At 38.8% G+C, this 16,398-nt stretch overlaps 2 protein-coding genes across 3 annotated transcripts in view; one reads left to right on the plus strand and one right to left on the minus strand.

The window, feature by feature from the left end:
• dpf1 (double PHD fingers 1) overlaps window positions 1-800 on the minus strand; it is a 45,259-nt gene extending 44,459 nt beyond the window's left edge. For both annotated transcript variants that reach the window (XM_084419064.1, XM_084419065.1), the window contains exon 1: window positions 682-800. In XM_084419064.1, the coding sequence (XP_084275190.1) occupies window positions 682-791 (110 nt within the window). In that variant the 5' untranslated portion in view covers window positions 792-800. The remainder of the gene's footprint in view (window positions 1-681) is intronic.
• A 1,405-nt stretch (window positions 801-2,205) lies between these two features.
• LOC311297145 (zinc finger FYVE domain-containing protein 1) lies at window positions 2,206-15,947 on the plus strand. Its single transcript, XM_084419300.1, has 11 exons — window positions 2,206-2,405; window positions 4,241-4,745; window positions 6,500-6,717; window positions 9,536-9,642; window positions 10,446-10,554; window positions 11,675-11,772; window positions 11,860-11,977; window positions 12,059-12,229; window positions 12,350-12,539; window positions 14,118-14,216; window positions 14,337-15,947. Exons 1-11 carry the CDS (start codon window positions 2,289-2,291, stop codon window positions 14,567-14,569), a joined length of 1,965 nt encoding a protein of 654 aa, XP_084275426.1. The 5' UTR covers window positions 2,206-2,288; the 3' UTR covers window positions 14,570-15,947.
• Window positions 15,948-16,398: the final 451 nt, after the last annotated feature.

Consider the following 16,398-nt stretch of genomic DNA (forward strand, 5'->3'; position numbering starts at 1 on the left):
GATGCAACGGCGCATAAGAGATACCAAATGTTACACGCCACTAAAATAGCATGCATAAACATGCATTCGGCTTAGAAACAATAACACTAATAATTCATATTCAAGATGCATGTGTGATTTTGTAGCTGCAGTCTAATGTGATCAGCGCGTGCAATGTAAAACCACCGAAACATGCTTAGTGTGATAAATTGCAACATTTTCCAGTTCAGACAGTTTGCACATAGACAGCGCTGTTATACAGACAGCATACCAGTTCGTTTTGTTTGACATCTTTCTATACAAAAGCTAAAGCAAAAATGTTCAAGTGCCATCGTTTATCTTGAGACTCGATGACCAGTGAACTCTCCGATCTCAATACCAACAACTGTAAGTTCCTAGTGATCAATAGGCTACTGACCAGGGACGCCGGGTCAACATTCTCAACATTCCTCCATATCACTGTGCATATGCAGAAATGACACCCGAGACTCTGCACTTTATAACATGCCATATTTGCCCAGATGACAAAATGTCGTCGCATGCATTATGATTTATTGCATTTCAACATGCATTCGTAGTTTAAACCTCGCCGGCATTTTACACTTTTTAAAGATGTTTGCATATTTGTTCATTTGAACGAACGCTGTTTGTTGCATGACATGCGTTAAAAAAAAGCATTAAAATAGAAATATTTTTACTTACGATTTCAGAGGATTTTGGACCACTGTGGCCATTTTGATATAGAATGATACAATGTAAGACTGCAGATCCCCGGTATTGTACATGTAATATAGCAGCAATTTCAATTTCATTCATTCTCTGGGGCTGCGGCTGGATCAGCTAGCCAATAGGAGCGCGACTGACTGATGGCCAGTGATGGGAAATGTAGTTTTAGTTCCCTGATGTCTTCAAGAGTCAGCGGCGCGTGTACTACAAATAGCACAATGCACTGCGGTTAACTGTATACTAGTCCCGCCTTGATTTTGTATGGGTAAGCCAAAACATCTACTGTAAATTCAAGGTTGGATTGCTGGACTGTCTGTCAGTATTTTGCTCTCATGTCGGTAGCTTTTTTTTGATTCGTAGAGAAATTTAGATAGCGATGGCAGAAAGAACAGCATAAAGACTCGTCCGTTCTTACAATGCATGTATTAGGCTACAATAAATAATCACAGAAACCGTAGGTAGGCACTGATCAATATCACATAGCTTTATTAAATAGATTTATTTAATAAATAGGCTGTAGGCTACATATCCATCTCACTAATATAGGCCACATCATGTAGCCTATATATTTGTAGGCTACACACAATTATTTTCCTATCTATCACTCCTTTGACTTCCTCTGTGTAGCTATAAATACTGAGCTAATCATATTTTTCATCTCCTAAATCTAACCCTCAAAACAAACTTTTTTGCATTTTACATTTTCATTAATACATTCTCATTTTCTTAATTTGCATGGTTGCATGACTGTTGCATTTTTGACTGTTGGTATATAGCCAATAATATACACACACAAATATATATATATATATATATATATACAAACTACAGAGACAATAACATTATTACTCATTAAGGAGTTATTCTCCTATATGGTTTTATGTTACTAATGAAATACAAATTTACAAATATTGTGACAAGAGGCCTGACTGACCTCTAAAGGAAATAGAAGTGACTTATAAAGGGCTCTTCAGTCCAGTTAACTGCAATGGCGCCACTTTGAAGGCATTCTGTGACATGTGATATTTATAGATCCCTGCTTACAAATATTTAATGAACCTTAGCAAGCTCTATGGAAAGACTGTCTGAACAAAAAAAAATGTCCTGTTGATTCATCAGGGATTTCTGCAGAGCACCAAATTTTTTGCATTTTTAAAGGAGGTTTTAGAGTTGAGCTAATCTTCAATTCATCATAATATTGCGATGCAAGAAATCCTATAACTAAAATTAAACATCAGTGATATTCTGTTTGCACCACTATAATTTTACCCCAAAAATGTCATAATTATAGAATAATGAGCTAATTTTAGAGCTTATTTTATGGAGACTTGTTTTTATTGGCCAGGTTTGTATTACAGGATGAACTTCTGTTTTCTGCACACAAAGACCGCCACAAGACAGTTCATCAGAATATCCACTAGAGGGTGTCAGAAAGCGCTCAGTAATACATAATGAAGGCGCTTCACAGAACAGCAACGGCGCCCTCTTGAGGTCAGCTAGATATCCAAGTAAATAGTCCTGGCTGGGACAGTTGTAGTCTAACTAGCTTTCCGGGGAGTTGGGATGGTTTTAAATCTTTCAATATGTCTGAAACGCTACTGAAAAATATGTATGAGGTTAGTCTCGACTCTATTAAGATGGACGACGAGAAGGAAAATGGACGGAGTTTTCTCCTGGTTGACGAAAACGAAAGCTTGCAGGTTTGTTTTTGTTAGCTTCTGCGTTAGCCATCAAGCTATTAGGTTAAAAGCACATGTAGTGTCTTTGTTGTTTTTATACACTTTGACAGGTGTTTGTCAATTCACGAGCATGATAGTTACTAATTATAATACGTGTAATATAAATAATACACAGATAAACTAACCCCAAATTGTCGATATTGCTGAATCACAAGGAAGAGGTGTCTTTTGTCAACATTTATGACATGTAATCTTACTCATCGATTATTATCGATTATATCTGTGGTTTGTGTAATTCTGATGTATTTTTGTCACGTACATATATAATAATGCAGGGACATGTGGCACAGCAGATGATATATCTGTCAACACAGTGTGTGCTAGTGTGATTTACAAACATTGAATGATCTCAGTGCTGTATACTGCTGTTATGTTAAGGTACATGAAATCACCATGGTGTTACCATTTGTGTGTGTGTGTGTGTGTGTGTGTGTGTGTGTGTGTGTGTGTGTGTGTGTTTGTGTAAATATGGTACCATGGTTTATCATGTTTTTTCGACATGTATCATAATGATCAACCATTATATTTTTGATGCACATTGTTTTATACCATGGTATAATAATATATTAATCATTTACTGTTATCTGTTGGCTATCCCATAAGAGGTGTCGGTGCCATTTCAGATCTTTCCAGTGACCAGCATGAAAGTAGTTAATTGCTTTCACTGTGAGATTGTTACTGTATAGAGATTCGAAATGAAACTTCATTATGTTCTTATTCGTTTGTTGTTTCAAATCCATCAGACTTTCTTTCTTCAACGGAACACAAAAGGCAGGATGACTCATTTATTGTTAATGATGACAATTGTAGGGTGAACTGTCCCTTTAAGATAGATAGAAGCAGAAACAGAGACTGACAGATATATAGATTGGCTGATAGACACACACGATATACACTCACCGGCCTCTTTATTAGGTGGACCTTGCTAGTACTGGACTGGAACCCTTTTGCCTTCTGAACTGCCTTAATTATTTGTACCATAGATTCAACAAGGTGCTGTAAAAATTCTTCAGAGATTTTGGTTCATATTGACATGATAGCATCACCCAGTTGCTGGAGATTTTTCAGCTGCAAATCCATGATGCGAATCTCCCATTCCACCACATCCCAAAGGTGCTGTATTGGATTGAGATCTGGTGAATGTGGAGGCCAAACTAAACCTTTGCTACAAGGCAGGATGGATCCATGCTTTCATGTTGTTTATTGCCAAATTCTGACCTTACCATCTGAATGTCATGACAGGATTGGAACCCGGTGTGTTCTTCTGTTGCTGTAGCCCGTCTGCTTCAAGGTTCAACGTGTCCAGAGATGCTCCTCTGCAGAACTCGGTTGTAACGAGTGGTTGTTTGAGTTACTGCAGCCCGAACCAGTCTGGCCATTCTCCTGTGACCTCTGGCATCAACAAGACATGTTCGGCCACAGAACTGCCATTCACTGGATATTTGCTCTTTTTCAGACCGTTCTCTGTAAACCCTAGAGATGGTTGAGAGTGAAAATCCCAGTAGATCAGCAGTTTCTGAAATACTCAGACCGGCCCGTCTGGCACCAACAACCATGCCACGTTCAAAATCACATTTCTTCCCCATTCTGATGCTCAGTTTGAACTTCAGCAGATCATCTTGACCAGGTCTACATGCCTAAATGCATTGAGTTGCTGCCATGTGATTGGCGAATTAGGCTAGATATTTGCGTTAACAAGCAGTTGAACAAGTGTACCTAATAAAGTGACCGGTGAGTGTAGCTAGATAGATAGATGCTCTAATCTTGATGTCTCTAATACTCTTTCTCTCTCCCAGGTGAAGAACGAAAGCCATTTTTTGCAGAAGTTGGGCTGCAGTGCTGCTCAAGGAGTTAAAGTGCTTTCCATCTTTGGCAACACGGGCGACGGCAAGTCCCACACTCTCAATCACGTGCTTTTCGATGGCGATGAGGTATTTGCCACGTCTCCTTCTCCATCCTCATGCACGGTGGGCGTTTGGGCGGCTTACGATCCGCTCCTGAGCTTGATCGTGCTGGATACGGAGGGCCTGCTTGGTGCCGCCAGTCAGCAGAACCGGCGGATGCGTCTGCTGCTGAAGGTTCTGGCCGTATCAGACGTGGTCGTTTACCGCACACGGGCCGAGAGGCTGCACAACGACATGTTTCAGTTCCTCGGCAGCGCGTCGGCCGCTTACCTGAAGCACTTTACACCTGAGCTCCGCGCTCTGTCTACCCGCTGCGGGCTGGACGTGCCTCTCTCCAGCCTGGGACCTGCCGTTATAGTTTTCCAGGAGACTTCTCGCACTCAGCTGCTAGGCCAGGGTAAGTCAGAACTAGCAGACTTTCACATTTACAAGACCTGTATTTATAAGTATGAATACAGCATTTTTCTGATACATGTTGTTGCCAAAGGCTGTTGTACTACTAGCCTGGGGCAAAGGGATTGGGTCTGCACACCCTCATGGGGCCTAAACAAAAAGTCTTTGAAAAAATCCTGAATTTTAGGCTGGTGGAGAGTCCCACTGGAAAAACACAAGTTGTCAGTCAAGACAAATTGTTTCATCGCTCCCACTTTTATTTCTCTCTGCTTAGTGATGAGAATTTCAATTTGTTTCATTGTCTCTGTAGTCAAATGCTAAATCTTTATAGAGATTTTAGTCTGTAATATGCTGGGGCCAATATAACAAAGTGCATTTTTTATCTATTAGCCTATTTTAATCAAAAATACATAAAAAAATGCAATCCATACAGACAAAGCTTAAATGCATGATGAAAATGTTTTTAATTTATGAATTAGGTTTCACATTATTTTTATGGTCCATTTAAAACATTCTGTTGACTATAAGTAACGTTGAATCTACATGTCTGCTGACTCTCATTAGAGTGTTAGTAGAGTATTAGTTGACTGGTTAGAGTTAGAATAAGTTGACAAAGTCACTTCTAGTCAGTAGAATGTCTGTTGGAGGAGCATAAGAATAAAGTGTTATCAGATAATAAGCAGACAATCTACTAATACTCCAGTGACTGCTAGTTGACATGTAGTTGCAAAAAACAGAATTTTCAAATAAAAAGGACCATCAAAATACCATGATGTTACCATGAATTAAAATTCATTTTTACCTGTACTGATATCATAATGACTTAAAAGCCTAAGTAAAATAATTAAATTATTTTATTATTATTTCTTAGAAAAAAAATATTTCACTGCTTATTAATATTTGAAAAAAAGTCAAAAGTTTGAAAATAATGAAGTCATGTGGTGCCATCAACATAACAGGAAAACAAACCTGCAGACTTTCATTGCTGTGTCAAGTTAAAATAATAAAAAAATATATTTTAAGTATATTTTAAAACATTTAACAAATAACGTGTGCGCATTTATTCAAAGTATAAGGAAAATATTTTTACTTTTTTACATATTGTTAGACAAGACCACATGACATTTTTAAATTTAGTCATTCAATTTTAACTTCTTGAATATGGTATAAATGTTTTTAAAGTCATATGAAATCAACACGAATACAAAGAGATAACGATATTATATAAAATATAATTCAGTGTTGCATTTTCAGGTGCCTTATTGCTTCTATAAAAGATTACTGCATATTAGTGCATAATAAAAATATTTCATTAGGCCACATTTTCAAAGGAGACAGATATTCATAAAAATCCTTTTTTTTGTTGTTGTCATTTGGCCAAAATAAAATAAAAACATGGGAAATAGAATAGAAACATGGGTGCGTTAAAACTGGGAAGGAAGGTTGTTTAAATGACTTAATGGTTAAGCTACTAGTTATCTAACACTGACTGCAGGGAAATCCCAAGGCAGGGTGGCTCAGGTGTGGACTATTACAAAGATCACAATCCTGCTCAATTACAATTGTGCCCTTGGGTAAACCCCATGCTTTCAGCATGCTGTAAATCATGGTTCATGAAATATATTGTATAAACCACATGAAAAATGCTGTAAATGCCTGGAAAAACATCTTTCGTCTTTTTATTTTGAAACTATTGAGTTAGTGTCATCCAATGAAGTGTGTCAGGCTAAAGAAATATGGGTTTGTTTTCTTATCCAGATGTCTCTGTCCTGGGGCAAGCAGACACGCTGCTGCAAAAGCGCTTCCATGACTTGAGCATGAGCACAGACGCCTTCAGCTCCGTTCAGTACGTGGGCACCCAAACCATCACTCCCCCTACAGACTACTCACAGTTACTGCAGATAGTCAATCAGCAAGTGAAGAACACATCCCAGCGAGCCCCGCGCCAGCCTGCCATTGTGTTCAGTGCATTACAGGTAGCTCGCATTTCTTTGTGTGTGTGTGTGTGTGTGTGTAAAGTGACCCCAAAAAGAATTTAGACACTTAAAGGAGTCATAATGTAGAAATTTCACTTTTCCACGAGAATCAATGTATGTTATGATTGCATAATGATTGTACACTGGCCGGGAAGCCGATATTTAAAAGTGAAGCGTTTGTTTACCTCGGGGTTTGTAAAATAGGCCACGTGCACGCGCACGAAAAAACGAGATTTTGATTTCTTCCCCTTCTTGACGTCAAGACGGGGGAGGATATACCAAATATGGACACCGCAAACCTATGCCGCGGGAAGCCCGCCCCTCTCCCCCTCAGATTCAGTTTAGTTGACTCGAGAAAGATGGAGAAATCGAGTGCACACCTGAGATGCTCTGTGGGTGACTGCCACAAACAACATGCAAATGTGTTTTATCTACCAAAAACGGACGAAACTATCAGGGAACAGTGGATGAAATTCATTTTTAATGACGCTGTCCCAACAACTCTTTCAAGTGGCGTATCGTTAGGTGTGTGTGCTAAACATTTTACACCGGAATCTTTTACAAATTTGGGGCAATATCAGGCGAACTTGGCCTCGAAGCTCCGTTTGGGAAAAGGTGCCATCCCAACCATCAGGGACTTACCAGAAATTGAAAAGGTAAGACTGTGTTTTTATTGCTCTACTGTGGTTAACAAATAGCAGCTAACAGCTAATGCGGCTATTGTATGTAACGTTACCTTCGAGGTAAACACGGGGAATGGACTCTACGAATGCTAGCCACATCTTTCGACTTTGTTTTACACTAGCAGCTACAGTAGTGACGGTACAGGAGTCCATGCTCAGTGGCTAAAACTGTTTAAATGCAAGTATGAAAACAATATACCACTAGGGATGCACCGAATATTCGGCCACCGAAAATTTTCGGCCGAAAATGGCCCAAAAGTACATTTTCGGTTTTCGGCCGAAAGACTTTTATCACCGAAACAATACGGCCGAAATGTTGTGATGACGCAAACAGCAGACACCGCGACCTGCACGTGCTTGTCTGAAGCAACATTACATATCTGCGGTGTGGACGTATTTATAAATATATCTAAGAGTGACCCACGGACAGCGATTTTCAAAACACCGACATCCCAAGTCTTCCGGAAGTTCCGGGAGTCTCCCGCGTATTGATACCGGCTCCCTAATGCCCGCAAATTAGTTTAAATCTCCCGGAATCGCGAGCGAGCATGAGCGCGCATACGTAGGCAGAGAGAGGGAGCGAGAGACCTTTGCGTGTGTGTGCAGAGCAGCCGTCATTTCTCCGAGGTTTACCTGAGCTGTTTATGGTTTTTGCAACTCACGTCCATGAGCATATAACTGCAGATATTATTTTGGGCTATGGCAGTATTGACCTAAAATATCGAAAATAGCTTTCAGTTAGTGGGGCTTCTGTAAGAATGTATATGGCAATGGTGTATTTTTTCTTTTTTCTTTGGTTGTGATTACAATTTCACTAACAATAAGTACCGTCACATTTATTGAGCTATTGCAGTATTTTGTCTATGTTTTTGTACCGCTTGGAAGTAGTAAAATACATTCCTGCAACCAATCAACGCGCCCCTCATTTGCATTATTATAATGACCGTCCACGACAGCCAAAACATCGCATCAGATCTCGCGAGACAATAATGCCTTTAGAAATAAGGGTCTGAGGGGCTCTGTGTTGATTTTTTTTTCACTTTTCTTTTTTAGAAGTGCCTAAAATACTATAATAGAGCATTTGGGTATCCAAGGTAACACAACATTATGACTCCTTTAAAGGGATAGTCCACCCAAAAATGAAAATTATGTTGTCATTTACTCACCCAACATTCTTCAAAATATCTTCTTTTGTGTTCAACAGAAGAAAGAAATTCATACAGGTTTGGAACAACTTGAGAGTGAGTAAATGATGACAGAATTTTCATTTTTGGGTGAACTATCCCTTTAAGCTTTGATATTTGGTTTGATATATTTTGTATCTAATGCAAATAAATTCATGCATTTAAAGGAATAGTTCACCCAAAAATGAAAATGTCATTGTTTATTCACACTCTTGTCATTCCAAACCTCTGTGACTTTATTTCTTCCATGGAACACAAAAAGAGAAGTTTAGCAGAATGTTCACAATGCTCTTTTCCATACAGTGAAAGTGAGCTGACCAGGGGCAAGTTCCAAAAATGCCCCATAAAAGTGATCTGTTTGACTCTGTCGCTTTAACACACACTCATGTTCAAAAGTTTGGGGTTAGTAAGAATTTTTTTAAAGCAATAATGGTTTAAATTGATCAAAAGTGACAGTAAAAAAAAAAAAAAAATTTACATATTCTTTTGAACTTTCCATTCATCAAGGAATATAATAAGGTTTCGACAAAAATATTAAGCAGAACAATTGTTTTTTAGCATTGATTATCAGAAATGTTTCTTGAGCATCAAATCGGCAAATTACAATGATTTCTGAAGGATCATGTGACACTGAAGACTGGAGTAATGATGCTGAAAATCCAGTTTTGCATCACAGGAATAAATTAGATATTTAAAATGTATTTCAATGGAAAATCATTTCAATATTACTGTATTTTTAATCAAATAAATGCAGCTTTGGGGCGAATACGAGACTTCTTTCGAAAACATTTTGCTGACTCCAAACTTTTGAATGGTAGTGTACTTGCAGTAAGTGACCTAAAGTACTTTTGGGGTTCAGGGTACGCATGTACTGTATGTGCTCACCTTTGACCACTGAGCATGTTTCTGAAACTGCTCTTCACTGAACCTCACTGCTCTGCTCTCTCTCAGGCCTTGAGCGACAGGTTCTGTGGCGAGATCTCCGATGACAAATTCAGCATATGCTCCTTCTTTCCTGATGAATATTTCACTTGCCCATCAGTCTGTCTCAGCTGCAAGTAAGTCCACACAAGACCACACACTTTATGCTCCGAGCGATAGATTGAATGGATGTTTTTTTTTTTTTTTTTTGCAGGTTGTGTTTAAAGAGATCGTTCACCCAAAAATGAAAATGCTGTCATCATTTTACTCACCCTCAAGTTGTTCCAAACCTGTATGAAGTTCTTTTTCTGCTGACTACAAAAGAAGATATTTTGAAGAATATGAATAACCAAACAGTTGATGGGCACCATTGATTGAAAAAACAACAAAAAACTACGGAAGTCAATGGGGCCCATCAGCTGTTTAGTTACCCATATTCTTAAGAACAATCTTCTACTTGAGGGGGAGTAAATGAGGAAAGAATTTAAATTTTTGGGTGAACTATGCCTTTAATGTGTGGCCCTCTGATGCATAGTAAATCAAGGAAATTTCTGCATTGTCACACACAAAGGACTCTAATTTCATTGCATCAACACTGAGCCACTTTGTAATTTGATGATTCACAGTTAGAAATAACTAGGATCTGTATTCAGCATGCAAAACTAATTGTATGGAATTGATTCGCACTGAAAGCACAAAAAGTTGTCAATACACTGTAGTTAGAATGTAATTAGATCTTGCATCAATTGTTATTGTTTTAGCGTGTGTGTGTGTGTGTGTGTGTGCGTGTGTGTGTGCGTGTGTGTGTGTGTGTGTGTGTGTGTGTGTGTGTGTGTGTGTGTGTGTGTGTGTGTGTGTGTGTGTGTGTGTGTGTGTGTGTTCAAGAGCACTTAATAGCTAGCAAATCATATCTAACCTTTCCAAAATCCCACGGCTTTAGCGTTCGGTGTAAAAACGGCATGAACCACCAGAAAGACGCGGTCCCACACGTGGCTGATGGATTATGTCAGTATGCCCACCAATACAACAATAAAGTTCTCATCTGCAAGGTAACCTCGAAGTTAAGATCGTTGTTTTTTTTTTTTGTTTTTTTTTCATGTTTGTTTTTATTTAAATTCCTTTTTATTGTTTTGTTTTTATTTTTTTGCTTCTATTTAGATATTTTATTTTATTTTATTTTTTATCATTTAATTGATTGGTTTGTTTGTTTTTCATTTTGTTGTACTATTGAAATTGTATTTATTAAAATGACTTTGCACTACTTTATTTTGCTAAATTTCTCATTGTATGCACCACACAGCTATGCTGCAAACACTTTGGCAATGCAAAAGTACAGGATATAAGATATAAGCAGTTTAGATGAAAAGGATCTCAAGCTGACTAGCTGAAGACGTTACTGTAGCTTTACCCATTAATAGACATGGTACTTCCTTGAAAATAAATAACAGCACAGCACAACAATCATAATGAAATGAGCCTTCATAATAGATAATGCTTTACAATCAACTCTGTTATAGAGCTACATATGGCAATTTATCTGTTCAATAAAATACCTTACTCACCTGTTCAGTAATGAAAACAAAACACTGTCTCTGTGTCGCTTTTACCACATTTTAAATCCCTCAGTTCTCGCCATCTCTGAAAAGCCACGCTAATGTTGATTCTTGTTTTATTACGAGCTCTGTCATGTTCTCTTTTTGTCAGCAGACTCTCCTCTGTTCGGCGTTTGCTTAAAACGGGTGATTCCCCGGAGGTTTGAGATTTAGCAGCTCCATGTCGGCCTTTCTCGCTCGTTGTAACAACTAACATCTGCCACTCGCACACCATAAAGTAGCCGGAGCAACTTTTCTCTATTTACGGATATAACAAGACATGCAATTACCCATGAAAATCATCACGCTAGGTCTAAAATATAAACACTTATAATAGGCTTACCATAGTGAATCAGGGTAAGACAAGAACACGTTTTGGAAGAAAGATCAATGATGTATTGACTCATTATTTAAATTGTTAATTTTGAACCAAAAAGTGAAGTCTATTTTCTTTAAGACTAGTCCCTATATTTAAGGGGATTCACCACTTATTTGAGGTTTCAGATTAATCTGTTTGATTTCTCAATTTAAAACAAAAAGATGATGGGATAACCATGATAAACCATTTCTGTTACAGAGGTGCTATGAGGGTGGAAAGGAGGTGATTGTCGTACCCAAAACAGCTGCCTCTACAGATAACCAATGGCTTGGTCTGGCCAAGTATGCATGGTCAGGGTGAGTGAGATGTTTTTTTTCTTCTACTGAAACTAACCTCCACAGCTGCTCCTCATCCATCCTCTGATCCCTGGTCTTGTTCTACAGCTATGTTTTAGAGTGTGCCAGCTGTGGCATCATCTACCGGAGTCGGCAGTACTGGATGGGCAACCAGGATCCAGAGAGCGGTGTGGTGCGGCCAGAGGTCAAGCATGTCTGGCAGGGGGTGAGTTGTTTCTCTGCGTTCCCATCCATGTGCTGACTCCATTGATGCTCACAGTGGTTAATGTTGTTTTTATGCTTGTAGACCGATGCCTTCCAGACAGACCATCAGAATGCAGCTCAGCGGGTTTTGGATGGAATGAATTACATAATCCAGTCAGTGTCAGAATATAGCTCAGGCCCAACCAAAGCTGTCACTGCCTGGCTCACAGACCAAGTGGCTCCGCCCTACTGGAAACCCAACACTGAAATCAGTGTAAGTTGAAATGCCCTATAGGAATATGTGAAAAAGAATTACAGCGTGTGAAATCAAATATCAAACGCATCAATTGTTTTATCATGTGAAGACAATTAAACATCTTGTTGGTTTGTTCAGGAATGTCATGGTTGTAAGAGATTGTTTGAGGAGGCGGAGAGGAAACACCACTGTCGGGCATGTGGGGAGGGTTTCTGTCAGGCCTGCTCCACTCACAGCATGCCAGTTCCCGAGAGAGGCTGGGGCGGCACCCCTGTACGAGTGTGTGATACCTGTTACCGGCAGGGAGGACCTCAGAGCACTGGACAGGGTGAGGGCATCGTTATCTCTTAAAAGCACACTTCCCGTCCGCCCTCATCCCATCATCTTTTTGTTTCAAATTGAGAAATCTAATCCATATTGGACAGTTTTTGCAAACAGATTAATCTGAAACCTCAATGATATAAGTGGAGCATCTCTAGGGGACTAGTCTTAAAAGTACAGCGTTTAATTTGTGTGTTCAAAATGAACAAAATACTATTCATCTTTCTCCCAAAACGTGTTTTTGTCTTACCTTGATTCACTATGGTTAGCCTATTATAAGCCTATTATATGTGCAGCAAGTATTTCTTACACTTAAAAAGTTTACACTCAATTTTTTTTCAGTAATATTGTGAAATATTATTAGAAATTTACAAGAACTGTTTTCTATTTTTATCTATTTTAAAATGTAATCTATTCCTGTGATGCAAAGCTAGATTTTCATTACTCCAGTCTTCAGTGTCACATGATCCTTCAGAAATTATTCTAATATGCTGATTTGATGCTCAAGAAACACTTATTATTATTATTATTATTATTATCATCAATGTTGAAAACAGCTTTTACTGCTTAATATATTTGTGGAAACCGTGATACATTTTTTTCAGGAGTCTTAGATGAGTAGAAAGTTCAAAAGAACAGCATTTATTCAAAACCAGAGGTGTCAAAAGTATTCACATTCATTACTCAGGTAGAAGTATAGATACTAGGGTTTAAAAAGACTTCTGTAGAAGTTGAAGTATCAACTCAAGCTTTTTACTCAAGTTAAAGTCTCTCTCTCTCTCTCTCTCTCTCACTCACTCACTCACTCACTCTCTCTCTCTCTCTCTCTCTCTCTCTCTCTCTCTCTCTCACTCTCTCACTCTCTCACTCTCTCTCTCTCTCTCTCTCTCACTCTCATTTGACGCGAGTTGCCCCGATTTCTCCCTCGCTTACCGCATCTAGGTTTCCTTCGGAGGACTTTTGGCGCTGCGCACAACCAAATGTGACTACAGCCTCTCACAAGTTAGAAAGACACCACAACGCCAATCAGTTTAGCGATGTGTATTCAGGAGGCGGGAGTCAGGTCTAAACCGTTTGTGTAATTGGCCAATTTTTTATTTTATTTTTTAAAGACGACAAGTCGGAATGAAAACAAGCCGAAATGAAAAATCTTTTGTAACATTATAAATGTCTTTACTGTCACTTTTGATCAATTTAACGTGTCCTTGCTGAATAGAAGTATTGATTTCTTACCCTAAATTTGATCATTTTAATTGTAGTGTATTTATCCAAGACTCCAGCGAAATCAGTGGCATAAAATAGCTGTATTACTCTACACAGTACACACAGAATAAACCATTTAAAATATGGAATTTGGTACTCTTATTTAGTACAAAATGATGCATGTTTGAGTTTGTATCTTCTCACCTCGACTGATTCCGTGCTAATTTGTCTAATGTAGTGCAGTCTGCAGAGAATACTTAGCCGTGTCAAAAGAATATTCTCCCAGGGTTATTGAGTTCAGTTGACTGAGTGTTGCATTTTCCAAAACAGTTTGTAATGGCCTCAGTGTGGGGATGTTGACAGTACATTCTCTCCCTTACAGTGGCCAGTACGGAACCCCGGATACTAGTTGCCCGCAGAGTGACGGAAGTAGCCCAGTCCACTCTCGACATGGTCTCCACCGCTGTGGACTACCCTCTCTGTGAGTGTGACCAGTACACGTTAAGTGTCTGAATTAACACTAGAGAAATTGCTTATGCATTGTTGTGTGTGTGAGGTGACAAATGGCTTTTTTTTTTGCACATCTTGTCCTTTAATACAGGTTTTGTAAAGGGAGTTGCGAGACCAGACTACTGGATCCCGGATCATGAGATCACCCAGTGCCACTGCTGTGCTAAACCCTTCATCCCCAGCATGTCCAAGCACCACTGCAGGGCATGCGGGCAGGGAGTGTGCGGGAACTGCTCCAGGAAGACCAGGCCAGTGCCGTCTCGTGGCTGGGACCACCCAGTGCGAGTGTGTGACGGCTGCGCTGACCGCAGGGATTCCCTGTGACCTTGCTGTGCCTCTGTAGCGCTACTCTAATACGGCCGGCATCTCTTGGTGCTCAGAACCAGGTTGTAGGCAGTTTTTCAAGCCTTCATGGATGGGAGAAATGTGAAACTCACTGCAGTTCTGCATAGACAAACACTCAGGCTCTATAAAGCATTAGCTGCAGAAATAGAGAGTGATGAGGTCTGGGTTCAAATTAAAAAGTTAATGTTGCATAATGAAAATAATGTGTAGAAATATCAAGGTTCATTATTTGACAGTGAAGCATATTTTATCCACAAATGCTCATTACTGTAATACGAAGAAAAGAAAAAAATACAGTTCTCTATACTGAAATACAGCAGTGAAAATCACCCTGGACACACACACACACACACATATGTAATATAAAGAAATGTTTTTTTTTTGTTTGTTTTTTGCTGCAGAAATTATAAAGAAGAGAAAATATACATTTTAATGGATTTTGATAGATTCTATAGTGCTGGCACTGAAAACAAATCGCCTTCTAAATTTATGCATTTCTGTGTTTAACTTCTCATCATTTCTATCCCAAAGATAACAGACTAAAGGGCGAGAGCAGTAAATATTAACATATCTAATGTTTAGTAAATTATCATTTGAGATGCGTAGGAGATGTTTTACACCTATAAAGAAGCGTTTGAATATGATATAGCAGCCTTTTATTGGTAGAGTTTTATACTTTATTCCTGGAACAGAGCAAGAGTAGACAAGGTAAGCCTAGAATTCACATTCCAGTCAAGACAATGCAATGAATCCTGTGAGCTCATATCTCATTGTATTTTTTACCAGTATAGTTCTTTACTAATTTTTCTGAAATAACAACTGCACTTTATCTAATTTTTACTATCATATTTCTTTAGTTGAGAGCAATATAATTAATACTGAAGATACAAACTGTACATGTATAATGAAAGTGGAATTATTCAGCAGCATTTGCAGTGCCTAATGGATCTCAACAACTATCTTGCATATAAACAGTAGTGGCATATAACAGGATGGTTTCACAATGTGGCTGTGAATGACATTTAATGCAGACTTACACTAAACCGAATGGTGAGTGGTTTCCTAACATGTACATCTCATAAAATGGCTTATATAAGGCACTTTATTCTTATTTGATTTGAGAGAATCCGTGGAATTTTTTTTACCTATGATGTTTTTTTGTTTTACAATTCTGCTTCTACTCTGTATTTTTATCTGGATTAGCACATTGTAGTCTTCTATGAAGGGGGTTTAACCAAAGCAATGGTTGTAATTGCATATAACTCCACCTGCATTTGACAATCCTGCAAACCTTGTTTTGATTGGCCGGTACTGTTTTTCAGGCTTCGACTCAGAACAATAAAGCTATTTGAAAACCGCCTGCCTTCTTGATTCACAAGATAACAGACATCTATGGAAAATAATAGGCTATAGCTCTGTAAGTGCACAAATGCGAGGTCGTCTGGAGGTAGAGGTCTAGATTTCCTGCTCAAGGCCCTTAAATAGATGAAACGGACTCAAAATCTGATTTAAATCATGGAGGTTGTACTCACATTTCCTCCATTTATAACATTACTGTCTGGCAAACGGCCTGCCTCGTCACATCTACAGGAAACTGTCTTGATGGGTTTACTGATTATGTCAGCACTTGTGTGAGTATCATTATGAAACGGCACATACAGGCCTGGTTTCACAGACAGGGTTTATATTAAGCCAGGATTAGGCCTCAGTTCAATTAGGGCATGTAGCTTTTATAAACTTGCCTTGTGTGCATCTTGAGACAAAACAATGGCACTGCCATATATTAAGAGATGTCAGTGCAAGTTGCT

The sequence above is a fragment of the Rutilus rutilus genome, assembly GCF_951802725.1.
Source record: "Rutilus rutilus genome assembly, chromosome: 9".
Taxonomy (NCBI): domain Eukaryota; kingdom Metazoa; phylum Chordata; class Actinopteri; order Cypriniformes; family Leuciscidae; genus Rutilus; species Rutilus rutilus.

Bases quoted from the DNA above. Each gene is read 5' to 3' on its own strand.
- LOC311297145 (XM_084419300.1), top strand. From the start codon at position 2,289: ATGTCTGAAACGCTACTGAAAAATATGTATGAGGTTAGTCTCGACTCT. The intron at 9,643-10,445 runs GTAAGTCCACAC...CCACGGCTTTAG, and splicing joins TCAGTCTGTCTCAGCTGCAA to CGTTCGGTGTAAAAACGGCA. The intron at 14,217-14,336 runs GTGAGTGTGACC...CCTTTAATACAG, and splicing joins CGCTGTGGACTACCCTCTCT to GTTTTGTAAAGGGAGTTGCG.